Genomic DNA, 25,242 nt, shown 5'->3' with positions numbered 1-25,242 from the left:
CTCTAGAGATGATATTGTTAAACAAGTAGTAGTAACAAGCCTTCAGTCACCGGCCATAATTCCAAAAGCAAATAAATGAGAATGTCAGATTGCCTCAGGTTATGTGGTATCATTCTAACAACGATCGTGGGCAAATCAGGCAGCTAACACCCATCTATCCATATCAGAAATACTGTAAAGCAGCAAAGAATGAACAGTGCATCCACTCACATGCTGCTGGCACAAAGCTTTTGCCTTTAAAGTCTAGGAAACAGAGATGAAAAAAGAAAAATAGCCTTTTATAGTTTCTCTCAATAACTACATTATTCCAAGAAGAGCAATACAACTTATTTTGCAAAGCTGTAACTTATTAGAGTGCTGCAACACTGTAGCCAAGCACATACTAATTATGTCAGCATCCTTATTCTACACTTACAGATTCCACATAGCTACAATTAAAAAAAAGAGTTGAAGGACAGAATGTTGACGGGATCAGTGAAATAATCCATCTACATCATATTCCTCTCATTGCCTTCTATGGTTTGCTGCTTCATCAAAAGCTAACACTCCCAGCTGCAGATGATTGCACCTCAAGGTCATCTAGTGAGGACCAGGCAGAGAACCTTCACTGTGGGAGTGGGGAAAAAATCACAGTTTTCAGAAGCACAAACAGCTCAATCAGCCCCTGTGTGAGTTTCAACAGCAATACTGGGAAAAAATATTACAAGGAAAACTGAAGGGACTTCCTACAAAACTTACAGGCCTCATGCATTTAAAAGTGAACTTACTATAACACACAGCAAATAGGCATGTGGGTGATATAATTAAGTGTTTTAAAGCAGACAACTGCAGTGTTCAAGGTCAAAAAGATAATGCACAGAGACATGTTGGATGAGGGAAGTGTTTTGGAACTGTTTTTTATAAAATTATTTATGCTTTTGTCATGAAGCATAGGACACTTCCGAATTCCCTCTCTACTCAGAGAAAGTAGGCACAATTTCTTTATTGCAAATTTTGGGCAAACATATTCAATCACATTTCTAAGTATGCATGTTGGAAACATGCTGATCCTTTCTTAATATAAACTGAGATTTAACCTCATTACTGGATAATGAAAGCTGATTAGTGTAACAAGGAGAAACATTGCATGTGGATACTTGCCCATGACATATATGAGCAGTATTATTATTTTGACTCTAAGAAAAACACCTGGATGTAACTTGGGTACTCTCTGAAAACCAGTGAGCTTTTTTATTGTCATCTTCAGAACAGGGAACATCTTTCAGACACCAAAAAATGCAGTTCACAAAACAAGCTCAGTTCTGACTGTTAACAGCTGCACCTTTACAACACAGAATCACAGAATGGCTTGAGTTGGAAGTGTCATTAATGATTATCTAGTTGCAACCCCTGAAGAGCAGGGAGGTGCCACCACAGGCCATGATTTCATCCTCTAAATCACATTGTTCAGAGTCCCATCCAACCTGGCTTTGAACAGTTTCATGGAAGGGTGATCCACAATATCACACAGGGCAACCTGTTCCAGTGCTGCACCACCTTTGACTACATAATTTCTTCTAACATCTAATCTAAAGCTCTCCTCTTGTAGTTTGAAAACATCCCCTCTTCCCCTCTTTTTAAATCTCTATATGCCTGTGTAAAAAGTAACTAACATGATGCTAAGAGGTAGGAACTATTCTCCAAAAACAGGACAAAGTTAAATTTCAGACGCTTTGGAATATTGAGGCTGTTTTCTCCATTTTAAAAGTTCAGATATGTCATGTCCTCTGGACTTTCTTCTTTCTTTCTCATTTTTTTTTTTTTGCCTTTCTTTGTGAATTAATTTGTCAGGAAGAAGCAGTCTTGAAGGGATATGCAGGCAAATTAAAGCAACAGGTGTGATACCCAGCCAGGTACCTGCCCACCCAATGTTGTAATCAGGTCTGAGTTTTGGCTTCTAGGAATCCTCTCTTAAATAAAGCTAAAGTATATTCAGCTACTGCAGTTATGGAACTGACTGCAATACCTGACACTTCCACACTCTCCATTCTTCCACTGCCCTGTAATTCCTGCCATACCCTGTGACAGTGACATACCAGAGCTCCCTTGCTTTAAGTTCCCTGGGGTCCTAGGCAATACCTTTCCATGCAGCAGCACTAGAAGCCAGAGAAAGTCTGGCATTTATAAGTCCTGCTTTCATGAGCCCATGATCAGTGCTGGAAACTACTACCAAATGGCCCTCTTGACCACTGAGACCCTCTTTATAAGAGAGGGCCACATATTTTGTAAAGTAATACAAAGACTGGCTATTAATAGACTTCACAGGCATTTCCTTTACCCAAAGGTTTTCTGTGTCCACACAACAGTTTGAAGAGGACAGATTTCTCACAAACAAGCCAGCATAAGTGTGATTCTTGAATGGGCCCTTCAATGCCCATGCTATCTTCCATGTATCCAGTGGGCTTTCCTTCATGTTATCTCCTTTTCTAGCCAGACTTCAGTACCTGGAAACTACATTGTTCCTATTACTTTGCCAGCCTCAACTCTTCTAGGCAAACCAGTCTGCCCAGCCCAGCAGGAATTCCAACAAGACCTGCTTGCTTCCCATAAAAGCCATCAAAAACAAATTTTAGCCTCAGCTGTACAGCCTCCAATAAAACAATCCCAAATTTGTTTGCGAAAGAACTCCAGCTGCAGACAGTCAAAATGCTACATTCCAGTTCTGCTGCACAGAGAGGCATCTTTTAGCATAGCAAAATCCACAGGCTAGATACAGCTTCCTCCATCCACAATGCTAGCACGACACAGCCCAGCCCCATCCTTAGGAGTCAGAGCACAGACACATTCCTCTCAGCCTCAGCATGTTTCATAGCTTGTGCACACTTCCATTCTAACAAATTTCAAAGTCCAGGTGGGAGACAGACAGATTTTAGCCATGCCTCAGCAACAAAGCTTGAAATCATGGCAGAACAATTGTTTTACTTCAAAGATTGCATGAGTTGTTAGGTTCATGATAATTCCAGTGTTGCCTGCCATTTTGGTTTGTTTCTATGGCCTATTACCTGACAAATCAGAAACATTTCCTGCATAAGTCTCTGCGTCTACAATTCTCATCATAAATGTCTATTGTTCCCTCCTGATGAATTTCTCAAAATAGCAAAGTTTCAGCAGAGAATCCTCCAGGATCTCCACAGTTCCATGTAATTGGGAGATGGTATTTGTGGGCCTATAAAGTGGACTTACCCGTTGCTAGAATTCCTAATAGTTAGACCAACACTGCACTTTTCAGAAAAATCTGCCTCAGCTAAGAACTGAAAAAACCCTTTCCTGAACTACACTATGAAACCACCAAATAAGTCAGAAAGAGCACTTCATACATCTCAGCAGAGGGTTAATACTTCTTCACTGCAAACTTTCCACCATCTCAAACTTCAAAGCTGGATCTCTTCTTCTGTATTTTAAACATTTACTGCTCCTAGGATGAAGATGGATTCTAGAGACACCAGATGAAACAGCAGCTTGCAACCACTCCTTAGACACTTAGTGACAAATAACCTTGTAGCTAAAACAAACTAATCTATAATGAATGGCAGATGTAATGAGAGAAATCTAATTAATCTCAAAAAGTGTCTACTCTTCTTATTTTAAGTAAGAATTCTCTATCCCGAACCTGTAAGTAATCTAACTATATCATAATACCATTTAATTAAACCTCTCTTTAGTATACTAATCCTGTAAAGCAGTATTTTGCTCCATGTGCTTTCGTAACTGCATAGTACTTGAAAGAATACTCACACATAAACCAATAAAATCTTGTATTGGACTGACCTTGTTAATTTAGAGTTACATGTAAAAACTAAAAAGTAGATCTAAAGAAAAAATTGACAAAACTAAGATTATTTTAAAACAACTCAGAAATACCCTATTTCAGAATTTACCTGATAAAGACCAAAAAAGTGGACACAAAGATTAATACAGAGCTTAAGACAAGTTCAAAATGAATTAAAACTCATCAATTTCATATAATATGACAAGCATGTGAAGAATAATGTCTGTGATTTACATACACACATATACGACTCTTTAAGACTTAACTTTTTTAACTCATAATCCAATCTCTGTAGCTACTGTATTACTATTTGAAAAATTTGTGAAATGTGCTCTCACTGGAGACAGATATATACTGGTCCCACAGCTTGTATCTCAGCATCATTAACTAATGAAGCTCCTGTTTTTTGAAAGAAAAAATACTTCTGGGTAGTACACAATCACCAACCTAGCGTGGGAAGTTATGTGATCAGATCATGTTGTTTATCCAGTCATTTCTTCCCACAGGATGAAAAAAAAACTGAAGATGGAGACTGCAAGAGCTCCTTAAATAATCGTTTCCAATGCTTAACTGTTCTTACAGAGATAAAACCTACTTGAGACAGAACCTCTCCTGATTAATCTTTTATCTCATCTTCCCATCACACACCTGCTCATTTGTGAAGAAACTGACTCCATCTTATTGAGGATCTCAGGCATTTGAAAGTTCCCATTATGTCCCATTATGTCCTACCCAAAGTTTTCTCTTCTCCAGGCTAAGCAAACCCAGTTCTCTCAGTATCTCTTCACATGTGCTGTCATGTGCTGTAGTTTCTTGCCATTTTGTTGGCTCTGTGCTAACAAAAATGTTTATCAACATCCCTCTTATATCAGAATCCTGCCACAGCATTATACATAGTTCAAGAAACATGAATTAAAGAGGAACAGTCACTTTGCTTCATCCACTGGCTTGCTCCTATTAACACAGGCTAGCAGGCTGCTAACCTTCATCATGGTGAGAAGTATTGCTAGCCCCAACTAGTCCACTTTCCCTCAGGACTCTGTAAGCCCCTTCTAGCAAAGTATCCCAGCAAGTCAACCAGATCTAGGTCCCTTTCATTGCAGGGGGTTAGTTTGCTCCAGATGCAAGTCTTTGAGTCAGTTCTCAATAGGTTTATAAGTTTGTTGTCTGTCCAATTCTCCAGTTTGTTCAGGTCCCTCAGAATGGCAGCTTTGCACACACCTTCCTCTCCCTTGGCTGTTATTGTAAGCTTGATAAGGGATATTTCCTCTCCTGCTCTCAGTTACTAATAACTATGCTAAACAGGAAGGGTTCCAGAACATATCCTTGGAGGAATCATACTTGTAACCAGATTCCAGGAAGAGTATGAATCATTAATGCTACCCTTTGAGGTCAATGACTGATAGGTTTTCACAGATCTATTAGTCCACCCATCTGGGCTACAACATTCCAAACACAGCTGATGCCACAGCACAACACGCTGAAAGCTAAAGTCAACAAAGATGACACCTCTTTCCAATAAGAGACCTAGTAGTTTTAACACAGAAAGCAAACGGGTTTGTCAAGCAGGATTTACCTAGGGTAAATGCACAATAACTACCCAGTAATCATTGCTCTCAGGCTTCTTTCATGCTTGCTCCCAGAGCCACATCTCTTTTCTTCCCGCCATACCCCCAACGCTCATCACACTGTCCCTTTAAGAACTGCTCCACAATTTCACGATCCTGCCAAGCAACTTCCTCATCACAGACAATAAACACTATCTACATCCCATCCATTAAAAGGAGGGTAGGAACAAGGAGTGGGAGAATCAGAAGTTTTAGTTATATGAAACAAGTGCTAAGATGATTGACAACAGGTTGGCTGAAGTACCAAACAAAAAAGTGCAGTGTTCCATATTTCTGCAGCAGGGAAAGATTTGAGATGACCCACATTCACTTTTCAGACATTTTTTCACACACACATAACATCAAAAGAGCATAAGTATTTTATTTACCCCAAAGGCAAGTATATATGCTGTAACTGTGAGAGAAAATTTTGAGGCTGGGATCTAGGAATCCTACCTGCCAAAGCTGGGATGGTGACTTTGTTCCACTCCCACGGCTGATCATACTCATCCGCAGGCCTGTCATCATCCTGTGGCAATTTGCTTTCTCGTAAATGGCGACTCACCACACTTTCAGAGTCGGATTCCACACCATTGCCTTCTGGTTCATAGGGTGTGTCATAGAGCTGCATGTTTTTCTGATGGGACTTCATGCCTTCCTGCTGTTGAAACTCTGTTGGCAAGGAGAAAAATTGCATCAGAATCACTACCAACCATGTCTTATCATTACAGTCTATAATTTTAGAGCATTCAACTTCCACCCATTTCTTAATAGCCACATAATTATAGAGATGACAAGCTTGTGCAAGACTTCTAAATTCTACCTCTACATTGGTAAATGGCTGTAAGCAAAAGTTTGCTCCAGTTAACATGCCTCCACCACCATTTCCCAGCTTGTGCAGAGACAGATTGCAGGAAGCACACAATCCCTGTCAGATGGTATAAAGCACACTCACAAGCAACTGTACATAAATTCCCAAGAACACTGAAATTTGAGTATAGCTAGCTCTTCAGGAAGAGATGGTTCTGAAGTGAAATTTGATGATACAAAGAACATAAAAAAATAAATCCCATAGTACAATCATATATGATTATTTAAAAAAAAAAGTCTGCATTTATGCCTACAGAGTATCAGCAGAAAAAGGATCTAGACTAGAGTAAGAACGCTGAACAAAAGCATTAGAGCTAATCTCACATCAATGGGGTTGTAACAGCAGCTCTCAGCTCCCTGAAAAGCAGTCAGAACCGAACCTTCTTGGTCAGAATCAGAAGCAACAGTAAGGAGATACAGGTACAAGAGGCAGCTCAAGAGATCCAAGTGGTACATCATGGGTACTTCCTTCCCCTGGTGTGTGGTGCAGCCCTGGGACAGGCTACCAGGTAGGTCATGGCAGGTGTCCCCATTCTTTGGAGTTTACAGAGCCTCAGTTAGGCAAAGCCACAGTCCCTCCATCTACTGATACAAAATTGGGTAGAGTGATAGACCAGGTGGCTGTGCTACCATTCAAAGGGATCCAGGAATGCTGGAAAATAGCAGGCTGACAGGAAAATAGCAGGCTGAGCAGCTGCTCAGCAGAGGACTTTGGGGTCCTGTATGACAGCAAGTTAAACATGAGCCAGCAATGCACCCCCACAGTAATGAGGGACAATCCAGCCTGGGGGCATCAGGAGCACTGAATGCAAATCAAGAGATGTGGTTCTTCCCCTCTACTCAGCATTGGTGAGGCCACATCTGGACTGCTGGGTCCAGATATCATCTGCCCAGCACAAGGAAGATGTAGAATACTGCAGGAAGTTTCAGCAAAAGGCTGTAAAGCTCAATAATGGGACTGAAGCACCTTTCATATGAGAAGAGACCGAAAGACTTGAGACTTGCTAGTTGGGAGAAATAAAGTTTTAGTGGGGACATTATCAATGCATAAAAATACCTGATGGAAGAGAGAGACGATGGATACAAACTTTTATTGACGGTGTCCAGTGACAGACCATGATATAAAAGGCACAAGTCAAAATACATGAAATTCCATCTGAACACAGGAAAACACTTTTTGACTGTGATAATGGTCAAACACAGAAATAAGTTGCCTGGAGAGGCTCTGAAGTATCCATCTTTGGAAATGTTCAAGACCTGACTGGACACAGTTATGGGCCACATATTCTAGCTGATCCTGCTTGAACAGGATTTTTAATTAGATAATATCAAAAGGTCCCTTTCAACTTCAGATGTTTTGTGATTATATTGACCACTGCAATGACAAAATAGGAACACCAATAATATAGAAAAATGCAAAGTTATGAAAAGATGCAGGGAGAGAACTTTTTAAGCTACAAATGAAGCAAAGATCCAGAGCAGTTACTATAACAAAAGTCATAAAACAATTCATATATCAACAGGAATAATATAATCAAGTAATTTCTCCAAACCACTTCAAAGCACAGTGGAAAGTCTGCAAAATGACTGCCTTTATTTCTTGAAAAAGAAAATTACTTAATTTATACATTAAAAACATGGTAAATTGAAGGAGAGGTAAAATTGAAGGAGAAGTATATACAAGCAATATACATCCTGTTAATTTCTAGCTATGAACAATCACATCAAGAAAGAAGGCTGCACTGAGAAAAAATTGTAACAGAAAGAATACACAGCTCTCTTGAATACTCTAGATCAAAACAATGAACATTTTATTTCTTGTAAAGCTGGAAAAGCGGTATGTATCTTTTTGTCTTTCGTTACTGTGGACTCAGTCAATACCACACCAAGAAATGTGTGTTTCTGAAGAACAGAAGCCATGATTCACCCAAATCAGTTTTAAGAGTCAAACAAACGTGTGCAGTAAATACAGCTATGCAATTGGCTCTTTTGTATGTGAGCATATTTCAGTACAAGAACTCTTGCCTGACATTTTTCTTTCACCCAGAAGACCAAAGCATCAGACCATACAGAAAAGCTTACCAGTAAAGAGAAGGTGGTTCATGTTCAGGGAGCATAACTAGAAAAATTATGAATATTTGATTCTAAAGCAGAAAAGATTTTATAGGAAAAGCTACAACCTAGAGGGAGGAAAGTGCAGGGCCAGGACTTGAACTTAATGATCCTTGTGGATCCCTTCCAACTCAGCATATTCATTGATTCTGTGATATATAAAAACATCCATGTATGCACATACACTTACACATATGTCCAATTTCTTTTGTAAAGCTTTGTATAAATATGCTTGAAAATTCACCTTTGAGAGTATTTGTAAATAAAAGTAATTTTGCTAAAAGCTAAATCAGAAAAAGATCTTTTCAATAAATGACAGCACAGTTGAATCTGTACCATAAGCAGTATTAGCATCACATACACTGATAGCTCAGTGAAAACTTGCTATTCAAGGATCAGACAGTAGAAGACAACAGAACATTTGTGATGAAGCATTTCTCATGGCAATTTTACAGCCTCTAACAGTGACAGCTCTAAGGGCTAAAATAGTTTTTGGAATTATTAGGAAGTTGAAAAATGTTAAAATAACTTTTTTTTTTTTTTAGAAATTCACTTTTATGAACTATATAGTTTGAATTCTTATTGCTGATTAAAAGTACATTTGTATACAACTCAGCATTAAGTTAACAGCTAACAGAAGAAGCAACAATTGAAGTTTTGAAAGCACTAATTTTGCTAGATAATTCTTGTTCTCACAGATCAGCAGTTCTTATAGAATCTGGCCCCAGAAGTTTGGGCTCCTGTGTGAAACCAGGAAACTGACCAGGAGAAGTACAGAAATTGAGACAACACTATGAGATACAAGACTCAACTTAACATTGTTATTCCCTCTTGGTGAACAATTCTGATACTCACATACAAAACAGAGCTCCACAAGTCAAGCTGCCGTATCAGCCACATCAAACACCTTAATAGCCCTAAATAATTCAACAGGATTACACATAGATGCACTATATTCCTGAAAATAGTTTGAAGATAATTAGGGGATATATGATCAGGGAAGCAGAACAGCTATGATGCCAATGAAAGGAAACGCGGAAAACATTACTACTTGCTTACAGAACCCAAATGAACTTCTACAGCTTGCCTTCCAAAAGGATGCAACAGACTGAAAAACCAGATCATTCTACAATGGGCAGATGCCAATAGATATTTATTTCATCTCAAACGCAAGCATACAGTAATAAGAGATCAAACACTACTAAAAAAAAGTTCTGATAATATGAAAGCCCATTTTCCCAATCAAGCACATCTCTAAATGTCACCAGGCAGTAAAACTCAATTCCATTTTACAGCCCCTTTTTAACATTTCTTTTGATGAAACACTAGACAAGCAAAATGCAGAAGTCTTACTGCCACAATCATGTAAGGAATGTCAGTTCTAGAGAGATTCCCTGAAGTTAAGGGCTTGCAAGAGATTTTGCTCTCCGGTGTGGTGAAAAGACCATGAATAATGACTCCAGGCAGTTTGGGAAGCAAAGACAGGTTCCTGCATCACAGTAACAGCACATCTTGCTTGTCCGTATCTAATATGTAAGAAAGAGTCTTAACCTGCAAGAGACAAAATCACTAAGCTATATCAATTCCCTGATTTTTTTCAGCCTCTGCTATTCTACTGGGAAACCTTTTAAACAAATTACATACCACAGATCACAGCATCAGTGGTAAGACAGACATAGGTGCTTCTTTATCACTATGTCAGCAATTTATGCATGCTCCACTGAAAACCAAGGAAAACTATAGTGCAATTGGATACAGTCACATTAATTTATAGATTAATCAACAGCAGCACAATAAAGCTGTTTTGACTTGCCAGTACGTCAGATTTCACAGAGCACTGGTCCATACATACCAGCTAATAAACCAATTCAATAAAGAGATAAACCAGACCCCTCTTCATCTCAGCTACAGCTTTCAAGACTAGGGCCAATTTCTCTAGCCAAAACCCCTGTCCTAGTGAGATAAATCTGACCATGAAGGTCTCATACTGGAAACAGTATTAAGATGCAAGGTCAACTTTTGAAAAGCTAGAACTGACAATGATTTCTAAGCTAAGTACAAGGGTTATCAACACCCTTTGTATCTGACAAGCCTAAGAGCAATAATCAGGTCAGAGAACAGAATTCTACTGAAGGGATTTTATGGGGACATTTAGCTGCACTCAGTCCCATTTAACAGTACAGAACCCAGAGAGTTTATTTGGCCACATTGCTGCATAAGTCTTCATCCCATTTCAGAAAGCATGAAACAAAATACTTGGAAATACTCCCAACTTCAACAAGCAGCTGTTTCTAGAAACCATTTAATGTAAGTATAATGATTTTCAAGGTCATTTTTGCATGCAGTAAAATTTGTTCAATTACCTAGTTATTTGCAGGAAGCCCAGTAAATTTTTCATTCATTTATTTAACACACATTAACATGTAAACACAGTGGTGGAATAAGATTGTACAGAGGACAGCTGTCAAGCTGTCAGCTTGAAGAATTTCTGTCCTTCTACCTTTGGATTCAGACTACATTCAGGTCTGCTCCAGATGGTTGATTCTCTTCTGCTCTCTTTCTTTTTTCTCTTTTAAACAACTTCAGTCCTACTGACCTGGATTTAGTTTCCCACTAACCAAATAAAAAACACAACTACAGACAAAACTATAACCAGCCTGCAGTGAACACCAACTACTATGATGCTATTCTCACTGAGCACATTTGTGTAACTCAAATCTACCACATAATTTCAGTGACAAGGATCTCAACAATGAAGTAACTTTATCTGGAACTCACAAAGTTTTCAATGCAAACAGACAGACCAAACATTTATCATCAGAAAGATATAGGTAATTAATTAAAGCAAGCAAGCAAACAACTATACCCTGAACAGGACCCACTTATTGCATCTTTTCCTCCTATATACACAAAATTCCCCATAGGGAGAGGGAGTGCTTCTGCAGTGAGACTAACCTGTCTTCAACTAGGATAGTAAGAGCAGAAATATGAACAGCAGAACTTTTCGAATGTGGATTCAAACACTTAATATGCAAAAGCCCTAAAGGGGCAGTCCACAAAATGTTTGGAGGACTTGCTATAGGCACATTGGCATTCTGTGGGCAAGTCTGGGAAAAATAAAATACCATATTGAAAAAAAGAGAAAATAGGTACGTGAGAACATAACTCAGGAACAAGGCCTGTTTGTGGACAATAGCCAATTGCATTCCTCCTATTCTCACCTGATACTGAAAAGCAGAAGTTATTGGTGGAAGCAGAAGGAAACTTGAAAATGCTCAGGTTCACATTGAAAAATACTGGGTGAGCATCTGATGTATTTCCCCCGACATTATCCCGACAGCCTGGCAACCTCTAGCAGGTAAAGGGCCAGGTCTGATCACAGACAACAAAGTCACATCTGCAAGAGTTCTTGCTATCACGGCATAAGTTTTTCTGAAATGGCCTTATTTTACACATGTTCTGCTCTTGAGGCTTCTAATGGAAAATCACTGAACTGGCAAGCAATCACATTAAAAGGCAGTGAGCTGACTGCTTCAGGTATATGGGTAGGCAACATATCAACCAGTAACTTGCCAGTTTGCCGGAGGCATAAAATGGATTAATGCAAAGATCATCCTGATACAAACATTTGTTTCTATTGAATTAATTCCCAGACAAACAGGTCAAAATACTCATCCAACTTTTTGCTTATATCCAATCCTCATCATTAATATTTCTTTTCACATCCATTTTGGAAAGACAGTCTGAAAGTATTTCAGGACTTGTGATACAGAATTTTCGTTTTATTATTGCAAGGCCTGTCACTAGAGAAGCTATTTTGCCACTGTTCAAATTTCACCTCAGGTCACCAGAAATCAAACTGCTTTTTCCTCTGTTTCCAGATCCAGCTGGGTGCCTCCAACTGCTGGGAGACAAGGAACCTCTATTATATTCCAGTGGCAGGGAAGACTGTTTTGCTTTGAGACTGCAGCGACTGCCAACCAATGTTAATTATTCCAGATTTTGCTGAAGGAAAAGCTGGATATGAGATCTTCCTTCCCTTATCTTTTCTTCCAAAGAGAAGCAAAGTGACTCAGAAATGAGCCACTTTCCAGGAATTTGTTCCTGTGTTCCCTGTGAGGGCTTGGCATAACCACATGATGTGAAAACCAACATCTTCACATTGCCTGCATCGTGCAGGAAATACTACTGAAGTCCAAGTATGACTCATTAGCCCAGGAAGAAGCATTCAAAGCAACCTTACATTCCAACAATCCTGATAAAGAAAAGTTGTTAGGCCAGTCAGAGCAGGGGCAGGCAGGGAGAGGACAGTTTATGATAAGTATTGATAAAGTAGCAAAAAAAAGAAAATATTTTCCACAGAAAGTATGTACTGAATTAAAACAAGCAATCACTATCCTGCCCAAGAAGACAGGAAGCACACGTTTGTCTTTGTGGGTAGGAAAAGCAAGGAAGAAGAGGGGTGGGTGTTGGTGGAGTTAAAGGATGCTGATTAAAAAAATAAAACACATGGGAAGAAAACCTAAACCCTGGTGACTTGGAAGGACAGCAGGACCACTTCTAAAGGACATGGAAATTATCCTTGGAGATGTATTTCTCTTTTGGCAGAGGCAAAGAAATAAAAAATTAAATTTCTTCAATTCCCTGGAGGCAGAAATTTATTCTAAAAAGCCTTCCCCCTCAACACCATATCTTCTGATAAACAGTGTTTCTGATAAACACTGCTTACTTAACTGTCAGTTCAAAATTCTTGATTTCTGCAGACTTCGCCTCTTAGGAGGTGCTTTGATGGTGCTGACATACTTACTCCTTGCACATTTTTCAGTAAAATACAAAGGAGGAGTAGGGATGCCCTTTTTATTTATACAAGGGGACAAAGAATCAAAAAAACTCTGCAAGTCCGTACGCTTACTGCTGCTTGACCAAGAGCCAACTCCAGATGCTGCTACAGCCAGTCATGACACAGTGCTATATTCCTGGTTTGTTTGTAGGTTTTCTTGACCTGTCTGGAGTACTGACCTTTGGGATTCAAGGACCATTGTTTCATGGCCTAAACAGAGCTATCCAAGTGTCAACAGTGCAAACAAAAAAAATCAAGATCCTCATTCCATACTCCAAAACTTCTAAACAGTGTAAAAGAACATTCACTTCTTCTGGTAAGAGGGAACAGAAGCTCTCTGGGAAACAGAGTGCTGTGCTGGGATTTCCATGTACACCAGTAAGTACAAGGGTTCTCATGAGACTGGGACACAAACTACAGTTTCTGAAAAGATTTGCTCTAAGATTAGCAAAAAGACAATAAATTCTACTTGAAAGCCATCCTAACACCAAAGTCGAAATGCCCATTTTAAACAAGCTAAAACTGGACAGAGAAGTTTGTAGTGAATATGACTGTTTGCTGCTGTTAGGTCAGTCCTGCTACTCATGCCTGCTACTGATGATACTCCATGCCCTTGCCAGTGCTCTTTATGCACACAATATTTCACCTTCACAGGAATCACCTTGAGACAGGACAGGAGTGGAAGAAGGAAACATTCATAATTTAAATGCTCTTCAGTGCTCACACAGAAGGAAGATATTTTCTTGCATCATGTCTGCCTGTGAGAGTCTCTGTGTGCTGAAAGCTTACTTGAAAGAATCAAATGAGAAGTGCTGATCAAAATTATTTTTAATGAGTATAAACATACATTTATATACCCAGGATGATATTTCAAGGAATAACCAGATGTGAGCAAAAGGGAGTTTATACAACCAAGACAAAATAGGCAACTGTTTCCTGAGAGCTGGAGGTTTAATTCTACGAGAATTATGCAGAAGGGAGTTATCTTTTCTGCACGTAACTGAGATAAACCTGGGAATACAGCCTCCTAGGGATGTGGGAGACGGTAGAGAAGGATAAGTAGATAGATCTCCCTCCAGACTTCCTCCCTGTGATACAAACAGTGGGAAGAAGTTCCCTACAGGTACAACTTACATGGTTCAGTAAGGTAAGTAAGACTTTTGTAGCCAGAAGAAATGCCACATCTGATTTAACGAACTCAGATGAGATGTATTCTCAGCCAGACGAGGCATGTTATCTTCTTTTAGCCACCTGCTAGCAGAGAGTACATGGCAGAGAGAACTGCTACTTAATAATTCCTAGAACAGATTTATTTCACAGACTGGTGGCTACATCGTTAAGAGGAACACAGAAACGTGAACTGCGAATTGTTTTCCTCCAGCCTGTGAATTATTGTGTCATGATGATTAAAAAAACTGAAAACCAGCCAAAAAAAAACAACCCACGAAATCCCGAGCTGCCAGCTCAAAATATAGCCTGAAACTTTCCAGATGACTAATGCCCATTGTTTTATCTTCATTAGTATTTTTTTTAAGAAAAATGCTAAGAAAACAAAGAGAAGTCAAAGCTTTGGAAAAAATGGTTGATGCAATTTGCAAGAGTTCTTTCCCTCCTCTTTCTCCAACCAGCATTCCAGGAAGAGCAGGCACTATCAGTACTCTTTCCTCCTTTGGCAGGACTTAAAAGCCACACAGCATCTGCATGCTAAACCATCTGGCTTTTCTCCTGTTCTCTGCAAGGTACAGCCACAGTGATTATTTGCCACAGTGATAATTTGCAATTTTCCAACCGGCAAGTTGCAAGCAGCAGAGATCAGCCACCGTGTTTATTTGCAATTTTCCCCATTTTCACATGCTTTTCCCAAGAGAAGTACTGTCCTAGTTGCAATCTTTCTGTTCTGTCATTTAAGCTGAGTTACGGGGATAATCTAGGAATTCTGATCAGCACCCAAGCACTTAATGAAAATGAATCACCATCTCTTGGACATACAAGTTTTCAGATACAACTCCAAGTGTTAAACCCCAATGTAAATTTTAAGTCCAGCACAGTCCTGCAATGCATACCAGGAGGATCATTAATGCAGACATAAAAAATAGTCTGCATTTGCTGTTGGGCCCAAGAGAAAAAGATGGTTTAATTTAGAATTCTACCTTCCCATGATTAGATGAAGAAAGTTGCTCAGTTGTCATTACACGCAACCATAGATTTTACTTATCACAAAGCAAGGCCTTGCATGCATTAAATGACAGCACAGAAAAAGTGACAGGGATACGAACACAAATTACTGGGAAAATGTTTCAGCTCTCTCTACTCATTGTGTCAAGTAGGTCAGCAAGTGATTGATGGAAGGAGAAACTTGTGTCTAGCATTTGTAGGATTTCAAATACTCTGCACTGAGCTGTGCTAGTATTCGGTACCTTGACTGTGTTGGCAGATTTATCTGTAGTTATTATACTGTTCAGGTGAACCCTGACTGGATGTCCATTCCTAGTTAAAAGCCCACTTGCAGAGTGATCTGTCAGTTACACGGTGTTGGATTTTCCCCTTGGACAAGGCTTATATAACAGTACAGAACATGCAGCAGTATTTGAAAATATGCAGTCTATCACATCATTGCTCAAGAGCATTTGTGCTTACACTGATATATAACACCAAATAAATCTGGTTAGCATTCAGCACAGGATCATTAAGAACAGGTGCTTTAAGAAGGCAAATGACAGTCATGTGCAAACTGCATAAATCGGTACTTTTTTTCACTTCTTGCAATGGAAGTATTGCAAATCCAGAAGAGCAGTATTTAATATTTTCCATTTCAGTCAAGTCAGAAAATCTCATGTTACAAAAATTCATTGCAATCATGATCCTGATGCATACAACTGAGTAAACATTTTCTGGTAAATCTTCCAGCTACATTTTTACTTTCCAATATGCATCTCTAAACCACCAACCAGTGTACATGCAAACGTTTACAATGCACAACACCACACCCATGGAGACAATTGTGGAAGGCTGTATTTTTTGCTGAGGTTTTTTGTTATTTGTTTTAAGAGATGGAAACAAAAAGATCCTTTAAAAAAATGGTTAGGAGAAGCTGTCTTTTGTTACACTTTATATTCTGCCATGATGCCAGGATCTCAGTGACGGTGCATGTCACAGCCAAAAGGAAAGGGCAATAGTATACTATTTTGCTACTCAGCAAAAAAAAATACAAAATCAAGGATATATATAAAATACATCACCTTTTTTTTTAACTTCATCTCACTTTTCCCTTCCTACTTCAACTGAAGCAGCAGATACCTTCAAGACAATCTCAGGCTGCATTAGAGCCATAACTGCTGCTGCAAGACTTTCTTAGAAAAAGCTCACACTTTTCTGTCTTGCAGTCCATCCCAAACAAGCAAAACTGTTGTTCAACTGTACATAAGACAAGAGCCAGAACAGCACAAACCCCACTGTTTCATCACAGCAATTTTCAAATTATCCAGTCCACAGAAAATGAATGTAGAACTCAAAACAAGCGGAGTTCCTTCAGGCAAACCTAATTTCCTCCAGGTTTACCTGTGTTGCTCTTAATTGTTAGTGTAACCTGCAATAGCATCACTTTTGCATGCCTACACCCTGCTTCATAAAACCAAGATGTATGTGGACTCTCCCACTTCAAGGCACCAACACATGAAACTGAACAATGAACAACCCTGTTCAAGCCCAGATGAAGACTGAATATTTTCGTCTTCTATTTGCACATTGGTATTATTCAACAAATTTAGTCACAGTAGCACAACACAGTCCATTAGCAAGCAGAAATACACTGAAGTCTTCCTAGGTCTTTACCTGAATAGGAATAACAAAGGTTACTGCACATATCAGCACAGCAACACATACCAAAACCAGATGAGGCTTACCTAACCTCAGCCAGGAAGGACAGGCTGCTCCTGCAGACAACTGCCTCTAATAATTTTAGCAGCCAGAATGATAATGAACAGCTGGGTTTGCATAAATGTTTGAGGTCCTCCAAAAGAGCATTTTCAAGCAGAGTTCTTCATAGCCAGAAATCAGAGAAAGAGAGAAGATGCATGTTTTTGCCACCCTACATAAAATGCAAAGAGCACAAAAGTTGTGTTTCTCACCACTTTTCTCTGAAGTTTTAAGTTCATTCTATGACACTGCTGTGAAGCCACATTGAACTGTTGGTAAACCAATGTGGCAAGATGTACAGTCTCTGTGGCAAAAGTAGGTACAGAACTAACTGGCTGAATCTTCAGCTGTCGTTTATTTTTAAGGATAAAAAGCACTCATCTGGTTTGGGTTTCCTAACTGAAAAAAAGCACAGGAGGAACTGCAGCTACTACATTACAGCTGATGTCAGAAACAGACTTCATTTACTGAATGTTTCACTCATATTTTGCCACTAGGGATTTCCAGAATCTGGATGCAAAACCACCAGGCAAAAATTTATTCATTTACTAGCAAGCTAAGCACAACACAGATAACAAAATATCAGAGCTGAAAGGGCATCTTGTTCCTTCAAAGAACTACTCTGTTTACATCATGCTTAACTAATACCTCCTGTACCTGCTTTTTTAAGCCTACTCAAATTTTCTGTACAGTGCAGATAAAAAAACCAAAGTGATTTCAGTAAGTGAGAATATAATACGAAAGAATGATTGAGAAAGTTGTTCTGAGAAAAAAAATCTTACTAGTTTAGGGAAGAGAAAAAAAAAGGCCTCCAAGCAGAACCTTTAAATTGAGTGCAGCAAGCTGGGGAAAGGGTAGAAATTCCTTCTGACTTGACAGTACATGAAGTGTCCACTAGCTGCCTTTAAAAACAAATCCAGATTAGGCTAGAAATATCTATTCCCAGGGTTGTCATCCTGGCACTAGCTTATTTATTAACTTGCTGCTCTTAAACATTTTCACATTTCCTCTGGCTAAAAGCCTCCTTGCAAAAGAATAAGAGGAAAGAGAAAAGGAAAACAAAGCATAACTGAAGATACATACAAGTGTGACAAGGGATTTTGTATTAGTTTTTGTCCCAAGTGCATGTCTCATTTTTTCTTTTAGTATCACTATTACAGCTCCATATAACAAATCCCTGTAAAACTCATCAGTGACAGTCTACATCTCCCATACAATTCTTCTTCATCTCCCAATGCTGATCCTTCAAGTAACAATTCCCCACATTCTGCTTTTGAGCAAGGTTGCAGAAGCTGTAGAGTTGGCACCAGTTTGAGAAGATTGAGAGCGGAACTGGTAAGCTGGCAACATGTATCTCTGATGTTCCCCTGCCTAATAAAATAACACTCCTCCCTGTCAGACCCAAATTGAGTTTGCAGTGGTCCCTTCCTGTGCTGTAGCAAATTGCAATAGTATCCTAGGCTTCCATCATACCTCCACCTGGAAAGCACCCAGAATTCCTGCCAGCAGAGTCCAGAAGTGCACACACAGACCGACTGCAGTCTGGAAGCCCATCTGTCCAGCCTCTGCTCCTTCTCCCCACAAAGTCATAATGAACAGCTGTCAAGAACCATACTCCCTTGCTGTAACAGCATGCTTTCAGCATGGACTCTGCCTGTCTAGGGTTACCTCCCCAAAACCGTACTATTTGTGATTGAGCCCCTGCTCAAGCTACATTTCAGTGGACTTGTTTGTTTGTGCCTCACAGTCACATGTCTGGTCTTCCCAGAGATAAAGTTTAAAAGGATCAGTACTGGGAATATACTGTCATGATGGTAAAGCTGGAAATCTACTGAGACAAAACAAACATGGGTTCCAGCAATCTAGTCTGGGATATGCTGACTCTCACAGACACTTCTCACTTTCACAAATCAGTTGCAGGATCATAAGGTAGGTTAAACAAGATCTCAGGAAGTAGAAGTCATCTTGTTCAATGTCCTATTCAAAGCAGACAAGGTAGATAAACATTCTTGTTTCTCAGTCTAGTCTTGAAAAATTCCCAAGATGGAGATTATACCATCTCACTAGGTAACCTTCTCCACTGTCTTCATAGTGAGATTTTCTTTCCCCACCCTGTATTGAGTGAACTTCTTATTTCAGTTTGTATTTTGCTGCCTCTAAGCCTTTCCAGGCATGGAAAGAACAGATGGAACCCTGATTAAATCAGAAGGAATCACAGTCTACAGATGTCTGATTACAAGGGAAAATTCAAAACAGTTTCATTTTTTATTTACTTCATCCAATTTAAGGGTTTATACAACTGACACTAATATCTACAAAGACAGGCAGAGGATCCCTTCACACTCATATACATTCATGATCAGGCATATTCTACCTAAAATAATCATTTGCACAAGATGAAGTACATCTTTTCTTTCCCACTAGATGGCCAGAGAGGTGAGACACCTTCAAATTCAACATACGTGGTACTAGAGGGTAAGAGCTGGGGGGAGGAGAGTAGAAGTGAGATGGGAGTGACATTAAAAGGACTTGAACAGGTCAGCAGGACACAAAATGAGAAAACAGTAGCTCTTTCAGCTTTGTAACCAAATGAATACCAATATTCCAATGAATAATTTACTGAACTCTTTTTCACTCAAGGGTCACAGTTCTCTTTTTCATATTTCTCAAGAGACAGCTGCTGGAATTGTAAAATTATACATCCTCTTGGATCACAAAGACCCCAGTGCTACTCAAACTGCTGCCAGAAGCACTGCTGTCCTGAAGGGACCTGCAATTCACATCCTATATTAAAAACACCACTGATCTTAAGAAGTCCAGAATCTTGACACTTATTTTGGGATGAGAAGGATGGAGTAGAGGTAACTGGCAGGTGAAAACAGACATAGAATTAAAGCAGCATATTAAGAAACATAAATATAATTCCCTGTGCCACAGGCAATGCTGCGTGCAGAGCCCAGGTAGGCACCAAGGAAAAAGCACCTGCGACATTACAGATGTTGCTTGTATTAGGAAAGCAGGAAGATTTTGTGAAACTAACCATCTTCGTCAAAAATGGTTTGAAACTACCGTTCCTTTGCCAACACAAGTCTTCTGGACTGAAGGCAAGGGTCATCTTGAGCTCATTGGTTTCTCTCTCCCAAACATTCAAGTGTCCATTCCTTCGCTCTGCTTTTTATGGAAGAACACAGGCCAGATTCATCAGTCAGTGGGCAAGTAAATTGAATGAATGAAGTTACAGTCCTTCAACATGCACCCTCAAGTAGTCTACTTTAATTTTGATGTATCTTTCCAAAGTTCTGGACATCTTGTTACCACTATTTTGGGCATAAACTTTGTCTTAATGAGAACAAGAGTCAAGAAACTCAATTTTTATTCAGGCTTATGATTCAAGTTTCACATTTAGTCCATTTCCAGACTATATCAAATAAAAAAAGCAAGATGAAGGTGTTCAAACAGGAGAAAAATACCCACAAACAAAACCAACATTAAATTAAACATCTAGTATTAAACATTAGAGAGAACGCCTTAAATCTTTCTAGGGGAGGAGACACCTTTAAACATAAAGAAATTATATTAATTTTAGGCACAGCTGGTTTCCAGGCCAGTGATGCACCCAGTTATAGCAACCTCAATGCACTGCAGTCTCTCATGACTCGAGAAACTAGGATCTATCCTTTCTGGCTTTATCTTCTCACAATCACTGATGGGGTACAAAGTGCTCATGAAGACAGGAAGAGAAGTACTGATGATCCTGGCAACTGGACATGCTGTCAACTGGTAGGGTTTCACAGGATGTGTGAGATCTATTGCTCTGCTCAGAGAATGTAAAGACTTGTCTTGAAGCAGGTCCAGCACTATTTCAAACATCTCTCAATTCATGCACATTAGACCTAATGCCAAGGAAGATGTTCTCTTCGGTAATTGCTCCTAGACAATTTTTCCTTTAAATCATTGCCCAGTGGAATGTCTGTCCAAATTCTAAATGAAGTAAGAAACAACTTTAAATAGACACTGAAGCCTAGGAGGTTTCTAATTAATATTGCATCAAGCATACTTTAAAGAAGAAACACAGCTGTTCAGAGCATATGTCCTCACTTCTCATGAGTTGCAGGGAATTTTGCACTGCAGGATAGTAGCAGGTGACAGTAACACTAGCACGGTGCTCCAAATGATGGGAATGCTCAGAATACATCAGACATTCCTCCTTTCTCAATTCTAGGAAGAGCTTCCAAAGATTTCCAGTGCTGCTCTATAGGAAACTCCTAACATGTAAATAAAACCATCTTCTTACCAGTCACAAGCTTAATTCTGTGTGCTACTGATCATCTTCAAACCCTACCCAGTACCTCTCTACATTGCAAATGCTGAGATGAGAGCACATAGAATTTCAGGAGTGGAGAGTTACCTTGCACTCCTCCACACTTTTAAAGGAAAAAAAATAAATCTTAAAAATTTCTACTAGAATGACCAGCATGCAGTCTATTCACATTTGGGGCTGATTTCCAGACCTGGCTAGCCTATTGTTAGACCCTTCAAGAGAATTAGAATTGAAGTGCACAGATGTAGGAACAAGAGAAGGACCTTAAAGTTTTTTGAAAAAAATGCCAGCTATTGAGTTTAATGGACAAACACACTGCCTCTTCTGTGTTAGCTACAGCTGTCTGCCATGTTAAAGTACAGACAAACAGCAAATCTTATACAGTGTTTAGAGATCTGGTTAGCTTGCTAGCTCAGTGATTTTCAACAGGCCAAAAATATTCTTCCTGAACTTCCCATGCTGTACGTGCTAATCTAGGCATCCTAATCAAAGCCTTTATCAAAATAGTTATCATTGGTCTTCTTATATTATTCGCAGCTGTAAACTCAGTGCCAACAAGCAACATGCCAGAGGCCACCTGGTAAAGAATTTTACTAGATCTGACTCACCACCAATGTGCTGTATGCGACTATTCAGATGAAGTTACATGTCTGAACAAAAAAACAACCTTTCTAGTTACAAGGGAAACCGACGTCTAAGACCTTTTGAAGTAGGTGCAGGTTCATGGGAATACTGTTTTCTCCATACTCCCAGCATTTCAGTGAAAGCTTGCATGAAGACTGAGCTACTTCTCCCACCTCATCCATGGGAAGGTCCCAGTTAAGGCAGATGCACTGTTTTTGCTAGGCTGCCTGCCATGCATTAGATTCCACTGTGATGCACCCATGGACTATTACCTCAGTCCCTAGAAAGAAGCAGCGAAGTGCAGGAAGGCATTTACACCTCTAGCACTGTCTGCACCTGAAGAGGAGTCTCAGCTTTCTGCATCCTCACAGAAAGAAGGCCAAGCACAAAATCTCGAAGTATGAGCCAGTTAGACTTGCTCACTGCTGCTCTACTTCACAGTCAGGATGATGCATACAGAGACAGGGTGATAAATATATAAGAAAAGGAGGAAAAGGATGCTAATGTTGTGAGCCTACAAACAAAGCTGCAATTTTTTTTTGCATTTTCTCTAATATCCCCTCGTTTAATTTTAAAAAGTTCCAGTTGACAAAATCCTCACATCCATTAAAGCCCCTCTAGATGAAAACCCTGCCCTTCCTCATCACACACTTCCGTTAGTTTATGTTCACTTTTGCCAGTAGTGCAAATATGTAATTGCTCAGGTTGATGAACACATCAAACAACATAGACAAGAAAACAGTTACCTCTGTACTATCATCTTAATGCTCTAGAGCAGCCCTAGGAATAGATTCCAGCTCTTCAGGTCCAGTACACAGATCCTTCTGCCACATCGCTTGCTTAACCCTGGAGCATGCACACAAGTTTATCTATTCAGTTTGAAACTTGAATTCAGCTTTCCATTCATGGCCAGAAGCTCTTTTGTGACTCACTTAGATTTTCCAGTGTTCAAGGAGTAGTGGCAGCATGCTTCTGTGTTGATTTGGGACTTGCCAAATGCACACTGAGTACATTCCCTGCTCATGGTTTGGCACATCCCACCTACAAGATCTAACAGTCAAATGTATGACAAATGTATGACTAGAGTCTTGTGAGAAATGCATCAATATAAAATTTAATTCCTTTCTCCTGAAACACCGATTTTGGCTGTCCAAAAGGAGATATTTTATGCCCCGAGGGGCCTCTAAAGTTACCCTGATCAGAACAGAGACACAGTGTGTATTTTATCAATAGTGCTATGACAGCCTTCTTAAGTCTGCACACAACATAGCATTTGCTCCATGAGGAATACTACATGGTATGTTACATCTCAGGGAAAGCAACTGTTTGCAGAAATGCTACCCTTTTAAGTCTTCAGAATTCTGAGACACAAGAATAGGGTTTTCTCCTTGGCTACCATATCCTTGAGGCAGATGTATGAACTGCAGGCCTGAACCCCATAAAGAAGCTGATGTCTCAGCTTATAGGCACAGTCCTAGGTCTTATCCATAAAAGCAAAGGAAAAACATGATGTACATCAAGACTGTCAGGGCAGAGACCTGAGGCATTCCTAAATCTCTAAGAAATCAAAGGCACTGATGCACCACTTGCTTAACTCACCTTTCAAATCATTGTCCCAACTCAAGGGCTTAGCCTTCCCTATCTCTCCTTCTCTGGCCATTCTACAGAACAGAAGATGCAATTCCTGATCTAGAAAAAACAGAAGTGATTTTGCCAACACACATGACTCAAGGTAGGTATCATATCCTGATAATGCTTTCTACTTCCTCTCTCACCAAACAGACCCACCCTCACCCCATACCCAGCCATTTTCCATGATGTGGTTCCAAATTATTTTGAGACTTTATTAAAATTACCTTAATTTTACTGTTGTTTACATAAGATGAATTATGTATTACAGCATGTATCACACTAGGTGCTTCATACTCAAGAGATCATAAGCTGTTCTGACCAGGGTAACTTTAGAGGTTACTCAGGGCATAAAGCATCTCATTTTGGAAGCAAGATGCTCTTTTCAAATCCAAGCACCAACTAGGACAACAGATGCAGTTTATTAACTCGTTCTTGTAGCCAGTATTCCTTATCATACCTTAAAATGACACAGCTCTTGGTGCAACAGCTTGCCTACCAGCATATCTCCATTTAAATGATGATCCAAAATTGGATCTTTCTCTAAAGGCAAGTCTTAGATGCACTCTATTATGAGCACATAGAAGGCTGTGTCTATACAGACAGCCTTGATCTGGCATTTGATTGCAAATGTTTCATGCAATCTGAAGACCGGTGTTAATTCCTTCTGAAAGAGATGCCTGGCATATCTGTTGCAACACACACAGCTGTCAGGAGAAAGAGGAAAGGCATGGCCACAAGACTATAGCTAGAATAGGGCTTTATGACTTTTAGGTGATTTTAAAGGCAAAAAAGGCACACATTTTCCTCAACATAGCCATAGTCATACCCATAAACTGAGGAAGCCTCTTCTCCTATCAGGTAAGGGATTACCATAGAAAACAAACAGATCCCTCTCCAGAATTTGACAATTCAGGGCAGGCTGATGGGAGTAAATACTCAAATGGAACCTAACTTCTATTCCCCAAGCATTCTCTGAGAAGAATGAATGACAGACAAGCCTGGGTGTTATGATCACCTCTGACCTGACAGTGTGTGAGCCATGAGCTTCTGTTCAAATGCAGCATCTCCAGCCACTGCTTCTCTGCAGAGCTCTCTCTCAAGCATGAAGAACATCCTACCTGACCCAAGCAGTGATGCTTGGTTACAGTCTAGGTAAAGCAGCACAGGCTTGTTTCTGTGACAGGCCACCTGTCACTGCAGCAGTTACAGACTGACATCAAGGGAGAAGTAAGGTCCACCTACTACTCAGGATCCTTAGAAATCAGCATCATAGCTATCTCTGTTGCCATCGTGCATACTTGATTGCAGTCAGTCCAGAACTTTACTCCATGCATACTACAGGATACTTCATATACCACAGAGAACTTCCTTTATACTCATGTAGTTACTCTGGGACATCAAATCCCCAAACAGGCTGTGGACAATGCAAAGATGCAACAACTGAGGCTTTGGGTGCACACCCAGCCAAGCTGAGACTCCCACCTCACAACACTTCAGGAACTGGATTGCCAGG

General features: G+C 39.7%; 1 protein-coding gene across 1 annotated transcript in view; it reads right to left on the bottom strand.

Annotated features, from left to right (window-relative positions):
- The window catches only part of SHB (SH2 domain containing adaptor protein B), a 55,831-nt gene that overhangs the window by 13,171 nt on the left and 17,418 nt on the right, over positions 1-25,242 (bottom strand). The window contains exon 3 of the mRNA XM_062513330.1: positions 5,872-6,087. Within this exon, the coding sequence (XP_062369314.1) occupies positions 5,872-6,087 (216 nt within the window). The remainder of the gene's footprint in view (positions 1-5,871; positions 6,088-25,242) is intronic.

The sequence above is a fragment of the Cinclus cinclus genome, chromosome Z (assembly GCF_963662255.1).
Source record: "Cinclus cinclus chromosome Z, bCinCin1.1, whole genome shotgun sequence".
In the NCBI taxonomy this organism is placed as follows: Eukaryota; Metazoa; Chordata; class Aves; order Passeriformes; family Cinclidae; genus Cinclus; species Cinclus cinclus.
This window is presented reverse-complemented; position numbering and strand designations above follow the sequence as displayed.